The 22,864-nt window shown below is 33.6% G+C and overlaps 1 protein-coding gene across 3 annotated transcripts in view; it reads right to left on the bottom strand.

Annotated features, from left to right (window-relative positions):
* Positions 1–2,838: 2,838 nt before the first annotated feature.
* The window catches only part of LOC124371686 (zinc finger protein 431-like), a 29,040-nt gene continuing 9,014 nt past the window's right edge, over positions 2,839–22,864 (bottom strand). For all 3 annotated transcript variants that reach the window (XM_046830023.1, XM_046830024.1, XM_046830022.1), the window contains one exon: positions 2,839–5,820. In XM_046830023.1, the coding sequence (XP_046685979.1) occupies positions 3,971–5,008 (1,038 nt within the window). In that variant the 5' untranslated portion in view covers positions 5,009–5,820 and the 3' untranslated portion in view covers positions 2,839–3,970. The remainder of the gene's footprint in view (positions 5,821–22,864) is intronic.

A 22,864-nucleotide genomic window follows, 5' to 3' on the forward strand; every position in this document is an offset into this window, starting at 1 on the left:
ACTATAATAAAAAACGCGCCGAGACCCCTACGGCCTGGCTCAAAGCCTACCGTGGTGATGGAAACGTGGGTCAACTACGCTGCATTCCTGTCTATATTCAGCTTGGCAGTTTGCCACGACCACAGCCGCGACTACCTCCACTTTCATTCCAAGGTGTATATACTACCTGTGGCAAGGTGATCGTCACAGTCACTCTTCGTCTACGTGTCGACGCTCTCATTACAGGTAAGTGACTACACTACACATTTAACTGTTTTCTTTAAGATATTCGACTGCGCTCTCTATTTGCGGTGTGTTGCTCACGCATAGTTTATTCTCAATCCGCTAGCCAAGTTAACAGTTTTACGATGAACTCGTTGTTAAGATTATTCGCTATACAGATTGTCGGTTTTCCTTTACAGATTGAAAAATGGAACTTTCTACAAAGCTTTCGTCCCTGGAGAAGCATGGTGAACCCACACCAAAGATGGCGATAAAAGAGTTGACACGGAAAGCTGGCTACAGGATCCTGGAGGCAAAGAAGGTGGACACTAAATTTGACCGGAAGGCAGTGATGTTACTCGTAGAAGTGGACAGCACCAAAACAGCCGTCACATTTCTACCGGTGAGATTTGAAAAGACTTTAGATGACAGTGATCTACAAGAAATGACGTCGTCTAAAAGGTATAAAGTTAGATGTACGGGTGTTAACGGACTTTTGGTAGATGTTAAGATTTGGAAATGTATGTAATCAGAACGCTTTTAATAAACGTAGTACGGACGTAAACACGTGTGTTATTTCTGCAACGCCCCCGCCTCCCGGCTATTTTTACATCGCGGTCGGCAATGTGTTTTTTGTTCTTTCTGTCTACAGTGGCTCGCCATATACAAGCAGACGATGGACGTTAAATACAGGTAAGTGAATCCCACCTAAAAAGGGAGGGAGGCATTATGTGGTACGCAGTGTAACAACCAGTATCTCTGGACCGACTTTGTGCACCATATGATGCCTTAACCTGGGGGTGTACGCACCCGGACAGTCCCAAACCCTGTCCGGGGTGGGATTTACGTAAGTGTCTACATGTGTGTTGTGTAGCTTCATTCGCTTTGTCACAATGTTACAGAGTAAGATGGTCTGGTACACACATGCGTAGTTGTAGTCATTGGAATGCACAGCTGTATCCGCTCTGTCACCATGTGCTGTAACGAGGTTATGCTCGCCTACACGAGAGAGCTCTTAAGGTATGCCAACCGAGTGGTCTAAGCGCTCGTCTTACGTTCCGCGGGACCAGGGTTCAAATCCTGGATGGCTTGGCATACTTTTTTTTTTTGCGGCCTCACTTGCCGTTACCATTATGTTGTAAGCCGTCTCTACCAGATAGCAGCACCGCAGTCGCACACGTACGCTAAGAACAATAGTGTTACAGTAGGCATACTTTTTTTTTACGTCCTCACTTGCCGCTACCAGTATGTTGTGAGCCGTCTCTACCAGATAGCAGCACCGCAGTCGCAAAGCTAAGAAACTACAGCTGATCGCCGATAACGCCGGGCGCCCCGCGCCGCACGTACAGCCATATCGCGCCGCCACGCACAACTCGTCTCCGTGGTCCAGTGGTCAGCGCGACAGTCTCGCATTCGTAGGGGGCCCGGGTTCGGATACCGGCCGCCGGAGACACAAATTTTTGTTCATCCGCCATGACACCGTCCGCCATCGCTCGTCCGCCATCGCTCGTCCGCCATCGCTCTCGTAAGGTGGGGGGCTTGCTGCTCTCCCATTGGCTGGGGGGTCGTCGCAGGGGGTCTAGGAGGGGGCGGGGGGTGTGGGAGGGGGGAGGGGAGGGGGGCAGGGGGCGTGGCCTAGCCGCCATTGCTGCTTTCTCATTGGTCCAGAATAACTCCATAAGAGCCCATGTTACGGCCAAAGTGGCGCCCGTTCTACTGAGGTTCCTCAACCATACAAAGGTATTGAATTTTCCAAAGAGTTAAAAAGGAACAGTAAAAGTTTAATGTGGATTACTGACCGTTAGAACTGTTAATTTTTTTCATAATCCTCTAGAATCGCTATTTTACTTTTACTGGACAATATATGTCAAAGTTGTAAATGAATAATAAATTTATTAAGGTTTTGTTGAAAGTCTGGTACAGAGAGCTTAATAACATGAATTTGATTTTAAGTGCTCTTTTTACTCTCTCTCCTGAACCAAAACAGCACAGTTTCTCTTAAACAGTTACTTTTATTAAAATATATTATAAATCAAACCAGTTCAGAAGATATAAAGTTTGGCAGCCAACAACATAAAAATGAGTAAACCTTACTATCTACGTACTTTTCAGTTAAATTTATGTTTAGGGAATCAATATAAGCCATATACAGTTGGTATGTCAAAAAGTAACATTTATATGTGATACTAATGTGATCTTGAATTCTATTAAAACTAAAAAAACTTAATAACTGATCTATTTATTTTTGATGCTTAAAAGAGCCGTTTGCCACATTTTATCTAGTATTATATCGTACTGGTAACGTACAAGTACATTGTAAAATCTCATTTTTACAGCTACATTTAATTGTTTTTACTCATTATGTTGAAAGTTTATAGTCAGTTTTATAGTAAATTCCGTTTTCAATAATCTCATAAAGAAGATAATGCATTCTACAGTTTTATTTTAGTTTGTTCCTCCTAATATAGCTAAGTCAAACCCCATACGTAGTGTCGATTTTAGAAATTTCCAGGTCGACCATTGAAGTTGAATAAGAATTTGGAACTTGTAGAACGTCATGCACTTGCAGCCTGCAGGTTTATTGTACATTATAGGAAAATGGGAGGGAGTATGGTAGTAAAAATAACTGGCTGAATGTATCTTCCATATTGGGTTTATTAGACATATGACAGACAGTTGTTTTGTTAATAGATAATATGCAATTGTTATAACTTTTCCTAGACTCGTAATCCTCTCTAAACTAATTTTAAATTTTAAGCAGTCTCACTTTACTGAACATAATCACGCTTCTTTCCGTGGTAGTAGTTCCAAATTCTTACAAGTAGGACGTCAACCTTGATCACTATTGCTATGACATTCATATGTGGTATGATATTGAATAAGAATTACACACAGATGTATTACACTACAAGTACCAGTCGGGCTGTTACTTCACCTGTTTGATTCACTCAGACGTTAGTAGACATCAGTATTTTGCTGAGAAACACTGAAAAATGTAGGTAGCGATATAGACTGGACATACTGTAAACTGTACCGAAATGCCTTCTATGAAATTGTACAGGCCTACTGAAGTCCGATAATACATGTGATTAATAATAAAGGTGTGTTTCAGTAAATGGCAGACTTAAGATTACAACAATTTGGGTGTTACCTGGAACTAAAACAAATTCTTCCGTTATTCTATGCGATTGAAAGACATAAATTTAATATCCTACACAATTAATTATTTATAGTTCATTAGAATTTTTGTAATGGTCAAAGTTAAACTTACCATAAAGTACGAGAAATAAACTATATAATGAATAATGGAGTGTGGACATTGTAAATTTCAAGTAAACTGAAATTTAAATAAGTTACCGCTGATTATAATATGCTAATAATAAAATAATCCACTGAGTTTTTTTAATGTTTGTAAGGCAGTGGTGCGAAAGTTACAATTTTGCCAGTGTTTGTAACTTATAATTACTACTTACAATATGAACAATATTAAAAACACAATGGTTGATTAGCATCCAAAGACCTTAACTTGAGGAACTGAAAAATTTCCAAAGGTGGGTTCACCATGTTTATCACCTATTGATGTGGATTCCTAAATATTTCACTTCATTTCGGTGTGTTAGTTGAATTATGTTAAACAAAACATGTGAACAGTTTCCCTTTGCATATGCTTTTTAAGTGTCACTGTCAGTACTCGCATACCTGCAAAGGAAACTTGCAATCTCACAGTACATACTAGGTTTTTTACATGCAGTTAATGTATGTTTTCTATTTACGGGTTTTCTACTTTATGCTTTTGCATATGCATTTTAAATTGTCTACTATCAGCACTTTCATAGCTGCAAAGAGAACACTTATAAGGATTTTCACTAGTATGTCTTGACATATGCCTTTTTAGGGCTCCACTATAAGCAGTCTCATACATGCAAAAGGAACACTTGTAGGGTTTTTCACCAGTATGCCTTGATATATGTTTTTTCAAATGCTCTTTTTGAGTACATGTATAGCTGCACTGGGAGCACTTATAAGGTTTTTCACCCGTATGTATTAACATATGTCTTTTTAAATGTCCACTATAAGCAGTCAGAAAGCTGCAAAGGGAACACTTGTAAGGTTTCTCGCCTGTATGCCTTAACATATGTCTTTTCAAAGACACACTTACAGAACATGCATAGTTACACTGGGAGCACTTATAGGGCTTTTCACCTGTATGTCTTAACATATGTTTTTTTAAACCTCCATTATACGCAGTAGTAAATCTGCAAAGAGAACACATGTAGGGAATTTCATTCGTATGTTTTAACATATGAATTTTTAAGGCTTCATTGTAAGCAGTCGCATAACTACAAAGAGAACACTTGTGAGGCTTTTCACCTGTATGTCTTGCTATATGTTTTTTCAAATTCTCTTTTTGAGTACATGTATAGCTGCACTGGGAGCACTTATAAGGTTTTTCACCCGTATGTCTTAACATATGCTTTTTTAAATCTCCACTATGAACAGTCGCATAATCGCAAATGAAACACCTGTAAGAATTTTCACCCGTATGCATCATTATGTGTTTTTGTAAATTTCCACTTGTGTAACTAGAATAGTTACAAAAGGAACACTTGAAAGGTTTTTCATCTGTATGCCTTAACATGTGCCTTTTTAAACTACTGCTTACAGCACTCGCAAAGCTGCAAAGGGAACACGTATAAGGCTTCTCACCCGTATGCATCAACATATGCTTTTTTAAACTGCCACTGACAGTACACGTGTAGCTGCACAGAGAGCACTTATAAGGTTTTTCACCTGTATGCGTCAACATATGTTTTCAAATTTCCACTTTGGCTACACGCATAGCGCATGGAACACTTATAAGGTTTTTCACCTGTGTGAATTACCATATGAGCTTTTAAACTCCATTTATAAGTACATGAACAACTACAGAGAGAACACTTGTAAGGTTTATCAACTGTATTGCTTAACATCTCTGGAAATTCCTCACTAGTAATAGCCAAATAACTGCAATGGGAACACCTGTAATGTTTCTTGAAAGTATGTGTCACTGTATATTTTTCTATAAGTTCCCACTTACGGTATTAGCATAGCTACAAAGAGATAATTTAAAAGTCTCACACTCGTATGTCTTAACATATGCTTTTTTTAATCTCCATAAAAAAGGCAAAGCCGAAGGGGACATTTGTAAGGTTATTCATCCGTATGTGTTAATATATGTTTTGCTAAACTTCCACTTTGTTACTTGCATAGCTACACAAGCAACATTTAAAAGGTTTTTCACTAGTATGCTTTGACACGATCTCTCGCTATTCGTAGTTGTATAGTTGCACAGAAAACATTTAATAAAGGCTTCACCTATGCGATATTCTTTGAGTTTACTGTAGTACTAGCTAAAGTAAATGTATCAAATACAATTGATTTTTAAAATTTGACTTAATTTTCTTTTCTTGCATGTACGTAGTAGCACAAGAACTAAATCACTCACTTATAGTAGTAAATTTCCAAATACTTATAGTTGTTCTGTTTTAGATCTTGTTTAAGGTAATAATTTTAAGTATATAACTAGCACTTTGTTTTCTGTAGACTATGTGGTTAGCTGACTCATGACGGTGAAACTATCTGAAAATAAAAAAAACATTAGAGACATATGAGTAATAATAGGCTGTAATAAGATACAGACAAGGTTGATGGGTTGTCAATTGTTTCACAAAGTAATTTGCAAATTTATTTAATATTACAGCATTCCTACAGCTCTCAACAGCCAAGCATTATAACAAGTTCACGAATATATATTTGATATTTTTCTACTAGGAAGTAAATACTTTACATTTTTCATGTACCTGTGATATATACATTATTCACAATGCATTTCAGTGTACATGATGTATAAATTAAATTAAACCAGGTTGGTCTTTAAGAAAGGAGTTGTATACCAATCACATTTATAGAAGATTACATTGTTTTCCTTAATTAATTTATTTACTCTGAAGGGATCTTGGATGCTATAAGAGATACATCAGAATATAATAAAAAAAACTTAATTTTTGTATATGATATTAATGTTAAAACAGCGACTCAGTTTATATAATTTTAATTTTTTTAAAGCTTTCAATACGGCCATTTTTGATATTACACAACTTAACGATTTCAACACTCTTTGTTGCTTTGCACATATACAATTTTTAGTGATCACTGGTCTTGAAAAATTATTCATTACAATATTTAAAAACTAGAAGTTTCATGCAGAATTCATGTAAAAACTGTTCTAAATGGTACTAATAAGAGAGCGTCACTCTATCCTTGTTTTTCTCAAACTCAAGAAAGCATTTTACTTGGTTGAGAGAGACCCCTCCCTCACTCAACCACCCTCTCATCTTCAACCTAGCAAGAATGTCAATTTCATTGTATTGGTTTGTTTTAGATATTCAATTTAATTGTTGTTGCAGTTATATTTGTACTAAATTAGCCCATTATTTGTTCTTATAATTGTTATTGGCTCTTTGGCCATCTTGGCTGTTAATACTGTCAAAATTGTATTACAATGGGGATATAAGTAAAAATAAAATAAAGGAACCTTGACCACCTAACAGGCAATTAGGTCAGTTTACATGACAAGTATTTAAATAAATCAGAAAATATAACAACATCGTAAAACCAAGAAAAAGACAGTTAATTTTCTTCATTGATATTTAGTTTTAGTCTTCGCAAACTTGAATTTTATAAAGATGTAGTGACTTTTAAAACAAAATAATATATTTACATACTAAAAATTGTGTTAACAGGTTGGTATATACAGAACTACTTTTACAGCAATAAACAAGGTATTCACATATGCATTGTAATTACTCCAACTAAGAAGGTAATTAAAAAAACTGTAAATGGCAACAAAATAACAATGACAATATATTTAATACTAATGTAATCAATTGACAATAGCAACATCCACAAGTGTACAAAAATGTATAGGAAGTAATAAAAATAACCAAAGTAATATTATTAGTATAGCAATTTTGTAACAAGTTAACAAAAATAATAACAAGAGTAACAACAATTTAAATAGTGATTATAATAATTTGTAACTAACTGTATTGATTTAATTTAATCATTATTGGTTGATTATACCAAAAGGTGTAAGTAAGCAACATTTTTTGCTAATATCGGTATAAAGGCCAAGCCCGTATAAAGCCGTCTTATTGTTTACCCAATTTTTGACGCTTATCATACTCTTACATATTTTTTAACCAGAGTCTATAACAAATCCTGTGGGCAATTGTTTACTTTAGCCACTTCACAATTTTTTTTTTTTTAAGAAAAATGCTTAAAAATCCAATTGAAACTACAAATAGCAATTAAATTTCAGAAAGATTCTTAATCTCGTAAAAGGCACTAATAGATGAACGGGCTAATAGTAATGCCTCAGAGCATCCGTGCTGCCCCGCATTGATGACAACGAACGATAAACATCCCTCGAGATATACCGATCAGTAAAATATAGAATTACAAAAGGCTAATCACTAATGTTCACTAGGGGTTACAACTCACCTAGTCATATTAAACTTGTCTGAAACAAGAGTGTCTTCTCAGCTAGAGGACAATAGCCACAAATTGGCCAAGAATTGTAAAACTCTATGTCGAACTCAAAAGTACACAATATCAGATTGACATACCAACGCAACAAAACACTTGTTAAAGCAACCACTTCATAGGTAAAACACACTTTTTTATAACTTACTTACTTTTCTTTTTATTCTTTCCGGAGGGGTTGGCCTACATATCGGTTTCTGCTGGATTACTATTAGTTCTACAAGCTTACTATCACACGAACACAATGCAAGTCAAATAAAAAATGGCTAATGGCGACAACAAAGCACGAAGTAATCTTTATTTGAAATGCACAATGATGCAAAATCCAACCAATCACTAGACGGGAAAAATAATTTAATAATAAGATGTGCAAATAGGATACGAATAAAAAACATCCCTCGAGATTTGCACCGATCAGTAAAATATAAAACTCTAAAAGACTAATCACTAATGTTCACTAAATATTACTAATTTGCCTAAACCATGTTAAACTCATCTAAAACAATGAAATAGCAATGCATTGCATTGCTTAGTTAGAGGACAATCACCACCACATTTGTTGACATAGAAAAAGAATGTAGAATTATATGTGAACTCAAAACTACACAATATAAGAGCATCATTATAACACAATCAATAATCTTGATAGAGCAACAACAACACAGGTAAATCAGGTCTGTAGGTAAATCACAAGAAGTTATACAATACAAGCTTACTAGGGTGACCACTTAAAACATCTTTTCAAATTCCCGCTTTTTCCCGGTCGAAAATTTTCGATTCCCTAGTCTAATTTAAAATCAATTAGACAACAATTGTAATACTATATTAATTTAACCCTTACGCCGAGTTGAACAGTGACGGTTTATCGTCACTAGCTGTATTTATAAGAAATGCCACAAAGATGTGGTGCTCTAGCAATCTATCACTAGCGACATGCGAGAAACTAGGTGACGATTATTTTAGAATATTTATTAAACTTAAGTTTGTTTCTTACAATATTTATGGTAATTGTCACATTAACGGCCGAAGCGGCAAAATACGAGTTTCGCGTTATAAATTATTGAAATCGTCCTACAGAACAAAACAATATACGGTAAAACAATATACGGTACAACTCTTAAAATGCCCGACACACCACCAATTCACTACGATTTGTTGAACTAGTGGATGGTTGACCCATGATCGTCACGCACTCACTCGATCCAAACTACAGTACACGGTATCTAGTGAAGCACTGACTTCTGCCCCGGAGCGTTCAGATAACAGATACGCTATCAGTTCCAGCCGCAGATAATATTTACGACACACCAGTTCACTACGATTATTCGAACTAGTGGATGGTTGATCCATGATTGTCACGCACTCACTCGATCCAACCTACGCTACAAGAGTTATCTCTGACTTCTGCCCTAGAGCGCTCAGATAACAGATACGCTATCAGTCCCACACGCAGATAATATTTACAGATGTATAGACACAGCACACAAACAGAACATTAAAACTTAACTATTTATGTATATACCCTCTAAAATCATGTTATTTGTCATTTGCACCCCCTAAAACCATATATATTTTTGTTCAGGAGGATGAGCAGAATACGTTGATAACATCAAATTCGTGATTTGCCAGGTCGACCTTTAATCTTATAATTTCCATATTTATTACTTTGTTATATCTAATTCAATTTGTATGCATTATTGTTTTCCCACACTGTAAACAAGATTCGGTGTTATTAACCTATTGTAATATTGTGTTGTAATAGTATAATGTTTACATAGAAAATTGTATTAATATTTGATAGGTTCTTTTAATAAATAAAATGTCTTTACCGCGATGCATTTCTTAAGGAAGTTTTTACAACTCTATCACCAGCCCTGATGTCATAGAGAAATGTCATTCCTTCGTAAACCTCTAGGATGCAGTATGAAGGTATGTACCAAATTTCATAACTCCATCTCTCAAGGATTTTACTAGGTGTTGATAAGTAATTCAGGACACTTATTCTATATAAATGAGTCTCGATAAACTAATTTGGTTAAAAAGACACAAATTCCATAAGTTTAAATTCACTTTCAGTCTAAGATATTTCAAGTACCATTGTACAGTTTGCTTTGTGCCCCGATCGAGAAAATTAGATCGGAGTAGGATAAGCGGACCCGGTCTTTATATTGCTTTTTACAATAATCGATACTTATATATCGAATAACAGTGTGTTATGTGTGTAGTTTAAATGGGGGTTTAAAGAGACATATGTTGACCCATACAGATGAGAAAACCCCATAGGTGTTACGTTTGCAACTTTGCATCTAATCAAAGTAGAGATCTAAAAATACATATGTTAACTCACACTGTTGAGAAACCACATACGTTAATGTTTTCTATGCAACTACGAGTGTACAAGGAAAGTAAGTTTAAAGTTACATTTATGTTAATTCACACAGATGAAAAACCTTTTAGTTGTTCTTAATGTAGCTTTGCGTGTGTTACAAGTGGACGTTTAAAAAGACATACTTTAAGCCACACAGGCGAAAAACCGTATAGGTGTTCCTTATGCAGCTGTGGGTATACTAGAAGTGAAAGTTTGAAAACACACATGGTAACCCATAACAGGAGGAGTAGTATAGACATTTCATATCTGTTAGGTAATTTTAACTAAATATGGTTAACATGCTTTTACCATCTGCAAGTAAAATGTCTTTGGTGGTAATTCAATTCTCAATGACAAGTACTAAAATGTACATCATCATAATAATACATAAAATTTATGAACTGTTTACCTATTCTTATAAGCTGTGTGTGTCGTTTTTACTTACTTTTTACTTCTTCCATTTGAACATTAGGCGTTGGAATCATCAATATGTGCATCATTATATATATTTAAGTTACAGTTCACATGTTGTTTCAGTATAAAAACAAAATTTAATAAATAATTACATTTAAATTTTCATATTCGTTTATTTACAGCGTTTTGTAATTTGTTGTATTGAATACACTATAATCTATATTCATAACATGAAACCATGGACTGAAGTAGCATACAATTTTTGAATTTTTGCTCTGTTTTAAGTGTTTAATAATACATTTTTTTATTATAATCCAATATATGTAATATATTGTTCCCACAAAAGTTTAAAATTTAAAAGGATAAAAACATCACTGTATGAACAAATCTTATTTAGTTTTGCATACAATTATTTGACAATAACTAATTTTACTAAGGATATACATTTTCCCCTAATATTTTTTTAAGGAAGGAGGTACACCTAGAATATAATTATTTGTAGTAAATAACAACTTTCAAGATGGTGAGTTTTTAAATATTAATTGTATTAAAATATATAGATATAAGGTGGTATTATAAACAATAGTAAACTTTTCTAGTCCAAACTAAAATGAAAAATCAATATGTAGTATTTATTATTACTAAATAATACTACATTTATTACAAACTGACTAAAGGATATGCTGTAATAAAATTCCAAATTCACTGCTATAATACTTAGCAGTGCCTGCTGTTTAGAAAAATTATGTTATATTGTGTGTATGTTAACGATGACCGTTCTCGGGGAGCCAGTCGCGAAAATATATAAAAAATGGATATATTAAAAATAATATTTTTTAATTCTATGTTTCTTCCAGATTAAGAATATATATGACACTTTATAGTTATTATATTTAGTTATTGATATAAAAATATTGTTAGTAAACCCTTACTCAATTTTGAAGCTCGCTCTAAGACTGGCCTGCGTTAGGAGTGATTTGTTATAGTATAGTGTTTCACTTTGGAATTTATTTTTCGGCTTAGGTTGGCTACATTGGTTTGTTTATATTCTGCATTGTAAATAATCATTTGACAACATTGTCATGTGTCATCTACCAGACTGTTTGTTTACTTTAGCGATCAAGTGTTATAGTTTGAATTTGTGTTTTAGTGAAAGATTCCTTTTATTTGTCAGAGTGTCTTATCTTATATTGTTACATAAACTAATTTGCTTGTTAACTATGCCTAGAATTAAAAAGTTTAACCATAACAGTAAGTTTAGAGGTAATCAGTTTACACGCACTAGGCCTAACGCTAACTCTTCGAACAATGATCCTACGCCATCTACAAGCTCTAACAGGCCAAAGAAGTCATCTAGTTATAAGAAAACTGAACAGTTCTAAACTGCCTGTTGTTAGTGAGTATAACAATACAAATATGTACATTTCATTGTCAACCTGGAGGAAGTGTCCGCATTGATTCGAAATGCAAGTTTTGTGACTGTACAGATTGTCTTGAGATTAGCCTTGATGACACATTCAAGTCAGGTATTGTTCATCGCATGGTTTTAACGTGTACTAATTGCCAACATTTTCAGACCAAAATAAATTCCAAGGTTGTAAACAGAGCTTACGAGTTGAACTTGAGGTACATATATGCACTTAGGTCGATAGGAAAAGGAACTCAGACTGGAAGAACATTTTCCGCTGTAATGAACATGGCTGCACCGACCAACAAACCTAACTTGCACAAAAAGTTAATTTTAAGTGCGGCCACTGACGTATGTGATGCATCACTCAGAAATGCTGCAACTGAAGCTATAGAGGATAATGAGGGAAACCGAGATGTGCCTGCTGCGTTCGATGGAACCTGGCAAAAGCGAGGACACACATCGATGAACGGCATTGTTACTGTAACTTCGTTTGACTCAGGAAAGTCTTGGACTTTGAGTGCATTTCTAAATATTGCAATTTTTGTGCTCAAGGAAGTTTGTCATCAATGCCGGAAAGAAAAGAGGCACATAAGAACTCTGGCCTATGCACCCAAACTTATTCAGGATCCAGTGGTGGGATGGAGGTGGTCGGAGCTAAAATCCTTTGTGCACGACCTGAGGCAAAGCTAGGCCTACGCTACATCCAATACTTGGGTGATGGCGACTCAAAGGTTTTGCAGCGGTTCTGGAGATTAAGCCATATGGTGATAATGTTAGTATATGTAAGTTAGAATGTGTTGGACACGTACAGAAACGTGTAGGCACCAGATTGCGGAAGTTGAAGAAAGAAAATAAAGGCGTGAAATTGAGCGATGGTAAGTTATTGGCAGGAAAAGGAAGACTAAAAGATGAAGAGATAGACCAGTTGCAAAGGTACTATGGCCTATCTATTAGGAAAAATACAGAAAGCGATATATATGGTCACCTTTTACCATAAATTGTCTTCTGACGAGAAGCCTCAGCACCAGCTGTGTCCTAATGATAGCGAAACATGGTGTCAATTCAATAAGCAGAAACAAAAAGGAAAAGCCTACAGCCACAAACACTCTTTGCCAGATGCTGTCATGGATTTGATCAAACCTGTTTTTAGAGATTTGTCAAATCCAAATCTTTTGAAACGGTGCTTACACGGGAAAACTCAGAACCTGAACGAGAGTCTGAATGGTGTTATTTGGCACAGATTGCCAAAAACTGTTTTTGTAGGACTAAATGTAATTAAATTAGGTGCAACTGATGCTGTCATGTGCTTCAATGAGGGATCCATAGCCAAAACTAATTTCTTCAAGCTCCTGGGGTTTCAACCCAGAAAGTTTTATGGTCGAAGGCCTACGAAACATTGATAGTGAAAGGATAAAAAGAGCCAGCATAGAAATAAGAGAGGGAAACAAGAAGAAGAGAGTAAGAAGGAGGCTTTTGAAGAAGAAACGAGAAGAGAGTGAAAGTGCTGATTACTGTCCTGGTGGATTTTAGAAGTAGTGTTTAGATTTTTTGACTTTAAACTCAATTTCCCGAAACCTGTGTTTTTTAAACTTAGGAACCATTATTTTAAAAACTATTCAACGTATCATCTTCAAATTTTGTATATACCTCCTCCATACTATGGTGAGTAATGTCATGCATTGTTGTTAGATTTTAACCAACATATGTTATAATAAAAAATATATAACTTTTTCACCGGTTATTCATTTTTAAGCAATGATTAGTTTTGTTTTATAATTTGAAACATTTATTAAATAACACTCAAATTGCATGAAAATATGCCTTAAGTAATAACAATCACACACCAAAAATTTCAAGTCTGTATCTTTAATACTTTTTAGTTATACGGTACCTATGTGTCGTTATGTTTCTCCATATAAATAGAATGGGAGGAGCCGTCGCAACTGGCTCCCATTTAGGTGCAACAACTATGACGTCACAGTAGTAAGTAGCTGTCTGTTATTATTAAAAATGGGTTGTAGTAAGTAGTTCTTTTGATGAGTTGAAAACGTTTATCAATAATAAAGCAAATACAGACAATATTATTAAGCTAAGAATAAATTATTCAAGACAATTATGCGCGCTCATAAACATGAGAACATAAGATTTATTAATGAACTTAAAATGAAATGAAAATATAAAATTTCGTACTTATGTATAAATGGTGTACAAAGAATCAGCAAATCATCTGGTCAAAGGTGAGATTATTTGAATTTTGTTTATTATTTTAACGGTTATCTAGGTAATTAATAACCTAATATAACCAAGTAAGAAGTGTAAGATTTGTTGTAATCTTAATAATGTTTTGGCCAGTCACAACATTTATAGATTGAATCTACCTCCTACTAGGATTACATCGAATACAAGGTCTTCAATTGACTGTGTTTGTACAAATCTACCACTTGAAGACCGTAGAAAGTAAGGTATTTCACAGCGGCCTATCTGACCATACTGCACAACTTTGTACATCACAAATAAGGACTTATCAGGAAAACACCTATTACAGTGGAATGAGCCGAAACTATTCCCAGAATAACCTTAGTATGTTAAATGCTTTACTGCTACAAGAAAATTGGGATGAAGTGCACAATGCTTACACTGCAGAAGAAGCATATACTAAATTTTATGTCAATAGTTACCATGGCTCTCAATCAAGCATGTCCATTAAAGAAAATTAGAAGGAAAAAGAAGGTGACAAATAAACATTTTGTAGACCATCAGGTAAACTTGCTAAAAGAAAACTTCCTTCAGAAACTTCTAGTATATGAGAAAACAAATAATGAAGAAGATAAACGCAATCTAGCAAAGGCTAAGAAAGAATATGACTTGAGGCTGAGAAAAATTAAGACAAGAGGCAACAGCCAGTTTCATAAATAGAGCAGAAAATAAATCTAAAGCCTTGTGGAAGATAATAAACGATGAAAGACAGACAAAAAATGTAATACAACAAACACTCAAGCTTTGAAATTGATGGACATGTAGAAGATAACCCCTATAAAATTGCAAAGCATATGAATCACTTCTTTACCAGCATCGCTGAGGAGAACGCTGAAAAACAATCCTAAACCATCCATAGACCCACACACAACCTCGACACCGGCCATGACTTACATAACTACCAACACGCAAGCCACCATCAGCCCTAAAACTTGCAAAAGTTTACCCAAAACATAAAAGGGGAGTAAAACCGAAGTTGGCAATTACAGGCCAATATCAATAATTGCCAACTTTCTCTAAAATCTTAGAAAAAGTTGTCCTGAGAAGGCTTTTGGACCACTGTGAGAAGTTTAATTTTATTAACTGAGAGACAACATGGTTTCATCAAGGGAAAATCAACCATGACCGCCCTGACCGATTTCGCTGACTACATAATTGACAACCTTGAGGAAGGAAAACATGTTACTAGTTTCTTCCTAGACCTGAGTAAAGCATTTTGACTGCTTGAGCCATGATCTCATATTACACAAATTAGACAAATTAGGAATTAAGAGCACAGCCAAGATGTTGGTTTTAAAAGCTATCTTAAAGACCGAAAACAAAAAGTAGAAATAAAAACAAGCAACAAGTGGAATCACAGCAATAAACTAGATCAAGACCTTTACCTATAAATCGAGGAGTGCCCCAGGGGTCTGTTTTGGGACCAGTATTATTTTATACTGTTTACAAATGACATACCCGAACACCTGGACAAATTTTGTACAGTTTCAATGTACGCTGATGATACCACCTTGCTCTTGAGTGGACAAAAAAGACAATCTAGATATCAGATCATTCACAGCCTTGAACATAGGCTTATCAGTACTGCCACTCAAATGACTTGGTGGTAAAATCCAGACAAAACTAGTCAAGTCGCATTTGGGAGAAGATGTGATGAAGTACCAACAATACCCGACGTGGAAAGAAACATCCAAGCTAAATATTTAGGAGTCATTGTTGATGAGGGACTTACCTGGTCACAGCATGTAGACAATCTTCTCTCCAAATTAAATTCCTCCCTTTATATGATCAAACGTACAAAATCTATAAGCGACATATCTACTGCGAAAATTGCCTACCATTCCTTGTTTGAAACTCCACATCAGGTATGGCCTAATGATAATGACCAATGTTTATGAATGGAATTAATGACGGAAAAAATGTTAGTGGCCTATTTTTAGATATCAAAAAAGCCTTTGATACAGTTGACCATAATATTCTTTTGGAAAAAGCTTTAAATCGGTGTGGCATTCGGGGAGTTGTATATGATTGGTTTCAGAGTTACTTGCTGAAGAGAAAACAATGTGTCAAAATTAATGCTGTATGTAGTGACATGGGTGTAATTAAAAATGGTGTACCACAAGGATCAGTTTCTTGGAGCTATTTTATATTCATAATATATATAAATGATTTTTGTAATGCTCGCTTTCATGGTACTTTAACATCTTTTGCGGATGATACTGCCTTGTGCTATGCCAGCAAGGATTTGGGACTCAGTACGAGTAGCAATGAGTCGTGACCTTGATGCGATACAGTGGTGTGTTTCACTGTGAATCATATGCAACTGAGCATTGAAAAAAACAAAATACATAAATTTTTCTTTAAAAAAAGAAGTAAAATTTTTTCAGTACCGATTTTATATAGGTGTGCAGATTGTATTAGTCAACAAATTCCATTGTAAAAAAAAGTAAATGGTTCTGTTTTGGGGTAAAACCAGTGAAATAAAGTATTTAGGTGTATATGTTGATAGTGAAATGAATTGGAAGATACATATAAGTAAATTAAATAGTAAAAATAAATAAAATCCTAAGGTTTTTCTATTTTTTAAAAAGTATGTGTAGTGAGAGAGTTTTTGCGTACAGTTTATTTTTCAATGGTGCAGAGCAGAATAGAGTATGGAATAGTATTTTTGGGGCAATACATATATTTTCTTACTTGAACTCAATATATCTACGGCAGAAGCATTTTGGTAAGAATAATCTCGAATAAAACTAAATAATGAACCTTCTCGTCCATTGTTCTTAGAACTAAAAATTTTTCCTCTGAGATATTTATATGTATTCAAAGTATTAAAACTTTTTTTACTGTAGAAGTGGAAATATTCCAGCCAATGTAAATACCTATAAATTGAGATTAAGAAATGCAAATAAATTTACAATACCTAAGCCAACAATATCTTTTTACACTAGAACATATAATTTTATCGCACCAAAGATTTTTAACCAAATACCTGATTATATTAAAAATTCATACAACAAAAATATTTTTTTTGAATAGACTAAAAATCATGGCTCTTTCATTTGGAAGATATTGAGTTTTTTGTTTAATATTATACAATAGCTTACTTATTCAGATGATCAGTGTTTATCAGTAATGTATGGTTAATATTTGTATGTAAATATTTATTTATTGTTAATATAGTTGTGAAGTCAATATTTTTGTTTTTATTATGTACCGTATCTGTAGTCTATGTTCTGCTTCCTTGTGGATGGTGGTACGGGAAGTCAGGTGTTGTTATTTTCTCTTGTTGTAAGTTTGCATTTGTTTATTTTGTTAACTGTGGATAAATTTTTTGCTAAGAGGCACAACATGTTTTGTTTTTTTTGAGACCATCTTTGTCAATTTTCTTAAAAAATAATTTTTTCTGAGTGCTATTGTTTTTTTGTAAGTACTGTAAAGGAACCTCTGAACAGGCTTGCCTTAGAGGCCCTAGATTTTCTTAAATTTCCTTCTTGTGTCAATATTACCTACTGTAATATGTACATACTGTATATTGTAATAGTTAAGGCTGTTTTCAATGCAAAACTACTAAGTTTAAGTAATAAAATAATGGTCAGCCTGACAAGAGAATTATTAAATGTTGAGATAAAAGTGTACATTTTTGTTAACTGTTGAAATTTAAGAATATAAAATTCTTTATTCTTTATATGGGGAGGAACTTCTGCAAGTAATCTTCAGAAAGTTTTGATTCTACAAAAGAGGGCCGTAAGAACCTTAGCTGAGCTAGGCTACAGAGAAAGTTGTAGAGAAGCCTTCAAAACCCTGAAGATTATGCCAATAGTAAACCTCTACATAAAAGAAGTCATCTTGTATGCTGTTGGACAACCCCTGACGCAGAATAGACACCTACATGAACTACAATACTAGACACGGTACTCGTTACCAACTACCAGTTCACCATCTCTCCCTATAATGAAAAGAAACCCTCCTACATGGGCATGAAGCTGCACAACCTTCTACCTGAAGAATTGAGATGCCTCACCGGGAGAAGACTGAAGACTACTCTTACTGACTGGCTAATTAACAATCCCTTTTTACTCACTTAACGAGTTTATTGAAAGAAGACAATGAACATTGCCATTTGAAAAGCTTATTTTTGAAATTGTAACAACTGTTTGTGATGATTTTATTTGACGCCATTTCAATACTTAATGTATTTGAAAATAAAGAATATTTGTATATTTGTATTTGTAATCTTTCCTACAGACAAAGAGCAATGCCCTAAAACAGTTACAGGCATATTTTAAGCAATGTAGATATAATATTTTAACTGTTGTGTAATGAATGGCAAAGTTTTCATTGTTTACATGTTTTTTTTTAAATTTTTCATAATGTTTGTAATTTTTACGGGATTAACCTTCAAGACCCTCAACTGCCCGCCATTTTAAAATGTAGTATGATAATATATAATTAATTTTTCTCGTGATTTTAGACTGATAGAAAAATAATTGTCCCAAATTAATTTTTGTATATTTACTGGTTTTGTTCAATTTAAAATAATAACTAAGAAACACAGACAGACATATGGTAAACCAAAAAGATAAACCATTGATTGCATTTAGTTTTTAGCTCATCTTGATCCATGGAACACCCTATAAGTTTTAAGGTACACCTATATAATAGTTTAAAAACATTTTATAGGTACTTTAATGTTTGAATATCCAGGCAGACTTAAGTAAAAAGTGTCCCTAAATAATCAATACTTATATTACTAGTAGAATATGAGTTTAAAATTGATTTTATTAATCAATAACTTTATAATCGAATTTTTATTATAGTACTAAAGTTATAATGTTTGTGATAGCCAGGCAAAATTGTTTCTATCTATTTGATTCACTATTTTACAACTTTTGTGTTTATCAAGCAAATAATCACGTTGGTATAAATCAATTTCAGCATACAAATTACAAAGTTTAAAATACATTGGCATTGTTATTTAAATAATAGTAGATCAAGTATTAATTACTACCAAATTTTATTTATGTATTTACTGTAACACATCTGCTTTTTCAATTATTTTGCATGTTGTATATTGAATTTTGATCGCTTTAATTCTATTACTCGTATATGCACAATTTTATTGTTAGCATAATATTTTGAACTATATATTGTCTATGCGTAACACCTATCTTGTTTTAGTAAAAACCATTATGTATAATGTTTTAAACATTAGATTTTTTTATTTTTCCATGTACAACATATTTACTTGAAAAGGAAATACAGTTATAGTTTAATGGGCTAACGTTTGGCTACCTATTTAGTGTACTATAGCTGAATTTATATTAGTGCATAGTAAGATGAATAGTACTCAATAATAATTAGTAATAATACTACATTTATGGTAATTATTTGTGCAGATAATGACATTTGATAGGTAGAACAAGTTTACTTGCCTACAAGATAAGGCAATGTGTACGAGAAAGAAACAATGCAATTTACTGACTACTTCTGGTATTCGGCCCACTCACTACCTGCTGGTGGCATATTTCTGAGGGTCGTAGCCTCGAGTATTGTATGAATATACATAATATTTTACAAATTATGTTTTTAAAATAAATAATATTAATGTAGACAAAATAAAAATGTCCAACCGGCATATTTTTATTTCCTTAATTCACGCATTCCTATAAAATATACTTATTGTCTCATTTTTATGTAACGAACAAATTATATTCTATTGTGTAGAATTATACCCACAACTAAGAATACTGGACCAAGAAGCATAAGAACTTTTCAGAAGGATATTATATAAGGTTATGTACAAGATAATTGTTTTTCTTAAAATAGAAATACTAAACACATATAATAGTGTAAAGTGTTCATATATGTCAAAGAACTTAACGCATTTTATATTATAGAAAATAATACAACTTTTTTACTAAGTTTGAGCAGAGTAGTACTTACAAATATCTTAACAGGTATATTTACAAAATATATATTTATTTGTATGTTTATTTACAAAAGACAACTTGTTGTACAGTCAAAGGAAATGTTAACAGGTTATTTTACATTGTTTTTTATAATGTAGATAAATCCAAAGAAAATGAGAAATGTCCTAAAAAATAAAGGTGTAATGTGTTTTGAAGTTTAACATTGTTCTTAGCCTGAAGGAAATATTACAGCAAATCATACACTCATTACTTGGCTGTTTTAGGTTATTAATTGCCTAAATCACAAACAAAATAACATAATCTGAGTTATCTTACCTTTGTCCAGATGATTTGCTGATTCTTTGTCCACTGTGGATATATCTGTACGTAATTTCAGAATATTTTAATTGTTCATTAATAAATCTTACGATCCCATGTTTATTAGTACATGTAATTGTTCTGGAATCACTGATTTGTTTAACTGAATATTATCCGAATTATTTTTTTCTCAAAGTTAGCACAAATGGCTAACACACGTTGGGGAAACCCTTGCTGCCTTGTAGTACAAAGGTTTTGCTGTGGTTGTCACTTTAGTATTAAAATACAAACAAATAATTTGAATAGTTGGTAAAAGTTTAAATTGTATTATGAAAAGTGTTAGTGGAATGAACATACATGTTTATAAATCTCTCTATGTTTTATAGTATTTGTTGTTTACGCTAAAGAAGGAAATTAGGAAATCAATGTATAGATGGCCACAGGATATTGTGAAGGTGCGAGGTTGCTTCTCGTCTAGGGCCCTTGAGGCATTCCTATCCCGAAAGAGAGCCACGGAATAAGCACCGTTTCCAGGAAACAGTGAGACATGGCACGGGGGGGGGACAACTGTTTTGCTCTTTGTAAAAGATAGACTATGCACTGCCACCGCTTACCTTACTCGCTGGCTAGGGCTAGTGATTAAACACAAACCGATGTTTTTACGCATGACTGTACAGTACCAGTCGCTAGCATAGATACATGCATCCCGGACCACCACTGCCTACAGCTCCACTTATTTCAACCAAATATGGCATATAACTGTTCTTATTAGTTGCAAACTAGGATACTTACGTGATTTAAGTTGGGAAAGAGCGTATCTTAATGAACTATTGCATGACTTTGTACAATTTATTTGAGAAAGGGTGACGTTTTAGGTTTTTTTCATTTTTTATTGTAGGTCATAAATAGTTCATGCCAAAATGGAATATAATAAATTTAATGTCATTGATTTTGTAATCAATTATTGGATTAACGTAATACATTATTTGTTGCGTCAAACATGAAGATGAGGTTCCACAACCATACAAAGGTATTGAATTTTCCAAAGAGTTAAAAAGGAACAGTAAAAGTTAAATGTGGATTACTGACAGTTAGAAATGTTAATTTTTTTCATAATCCTCTAGAATCGCTATTTTACTTTTACTGGACAATATATGTCAAAGTTGTAAATGAATAATAAATTTGTTAAGGTTTTGTTGAAAGTCTGGTACAGAGAGCTTAATAACATGAATTTGATTTTAAGTGCTCTTTTTACTCTCTCTCCTGAACCAAAACAGCACAGTTTCTCTTAAACAGTTACTTTTATTAAAATATATTATAAATCAAACCAGTTCAGAAGATATAAAGTTTGGCAGCCAACAACATAAAAATGAGTAAACCTTACTATCTACGTACTTTTCATTTAAATTTATGTTTAGGGAATCAATATAAGCCATATACAGTAGGTAGCCTATGTCAAAAAAGTAACATTTATATGTGATACTAATGTGATCTTGAATTCTGTTAAAACTAAAAAAAACTTAATAACTGATCTATTTATTTTTGATGCTTAAAAGAGCTGTTTGCCACATTTTATCTAGTATTATATCATACTGGTAACGTACAAGTACATTGTAAAATCTCATTTTTACAGCTACATTTAATTGTTTTTACTTATTATGTTGAAAGTTTATAGTCAGTTCTATAGTGAATTCCATTTTTAATAATCTCATAAAGAAGATAATGCGTTCTACAGTTTTATTTTAGTTTGTTCCTCCTAATATAGGTAAGTCAAACCCCATACGTTGTGTCGATTTTAGAAATTTCCAGGTCGACCATTGAAGTTGAATAAGAATTTGGAACTTGTAGAACATCATGCACTTGCAGCCTGCAGGTTTATTGTACATTATAGGAAAATGGGAGGGAGTATGGTAGTAAAAATAACTGGCTGAATGTATCTTCCATATTGGGTTTATTAGACATATGACAGACAGTTGTTTCGTTAATAGATAATATGCAATTGTTATAACTTTTCCTAGACTCGTTCCTCTCTAAACTAATTTTAAATTTTAAGCAGTCTCACTTTACTGAACATAATCACGCTTCTTTCCGTGGTAGTAGTTCCAAATTCTTACAAGTAGGACGTCAACCTTGATCACTATTGCTATGACATTCATATGTGGTATGATATTGAATAAGAATTACACACAGATGTATTACACTACAAGTACCAGTCGGGCTGTTACTTCACGTGTTTGATTCACTCAGACGTTAGTAGACTGACAGTATTTTGCTGAGAAACACTGAAAAATGTAGGTAGCGATATAGACTGGACGTACTGTAAACTGTACCGAAATGCCTTCTATGAAAATTTACAGGCCTATTGAAGTCCAATAATACATGTGATTAATAATAAATGTGTTT

This window comes from Homalodisca vitripennis, unplaced genomic scaffold (genome assembly GCF_021130785.1).
Source record: "Homalodisca vitripennis isolate AUS2020 unplaced genomic scaffold, UT_GWSS_2.1 ScUCBcl_1840;HRSCAF=5962, whole genome shotgun sequence".
Classification (NCBI taxonomy): Eukaryota; Metazoa; Arthropoda; class Insecta; order Hemiptera; family Cicadellidae; genus Homalodisca; species Homalodisca vitripennis.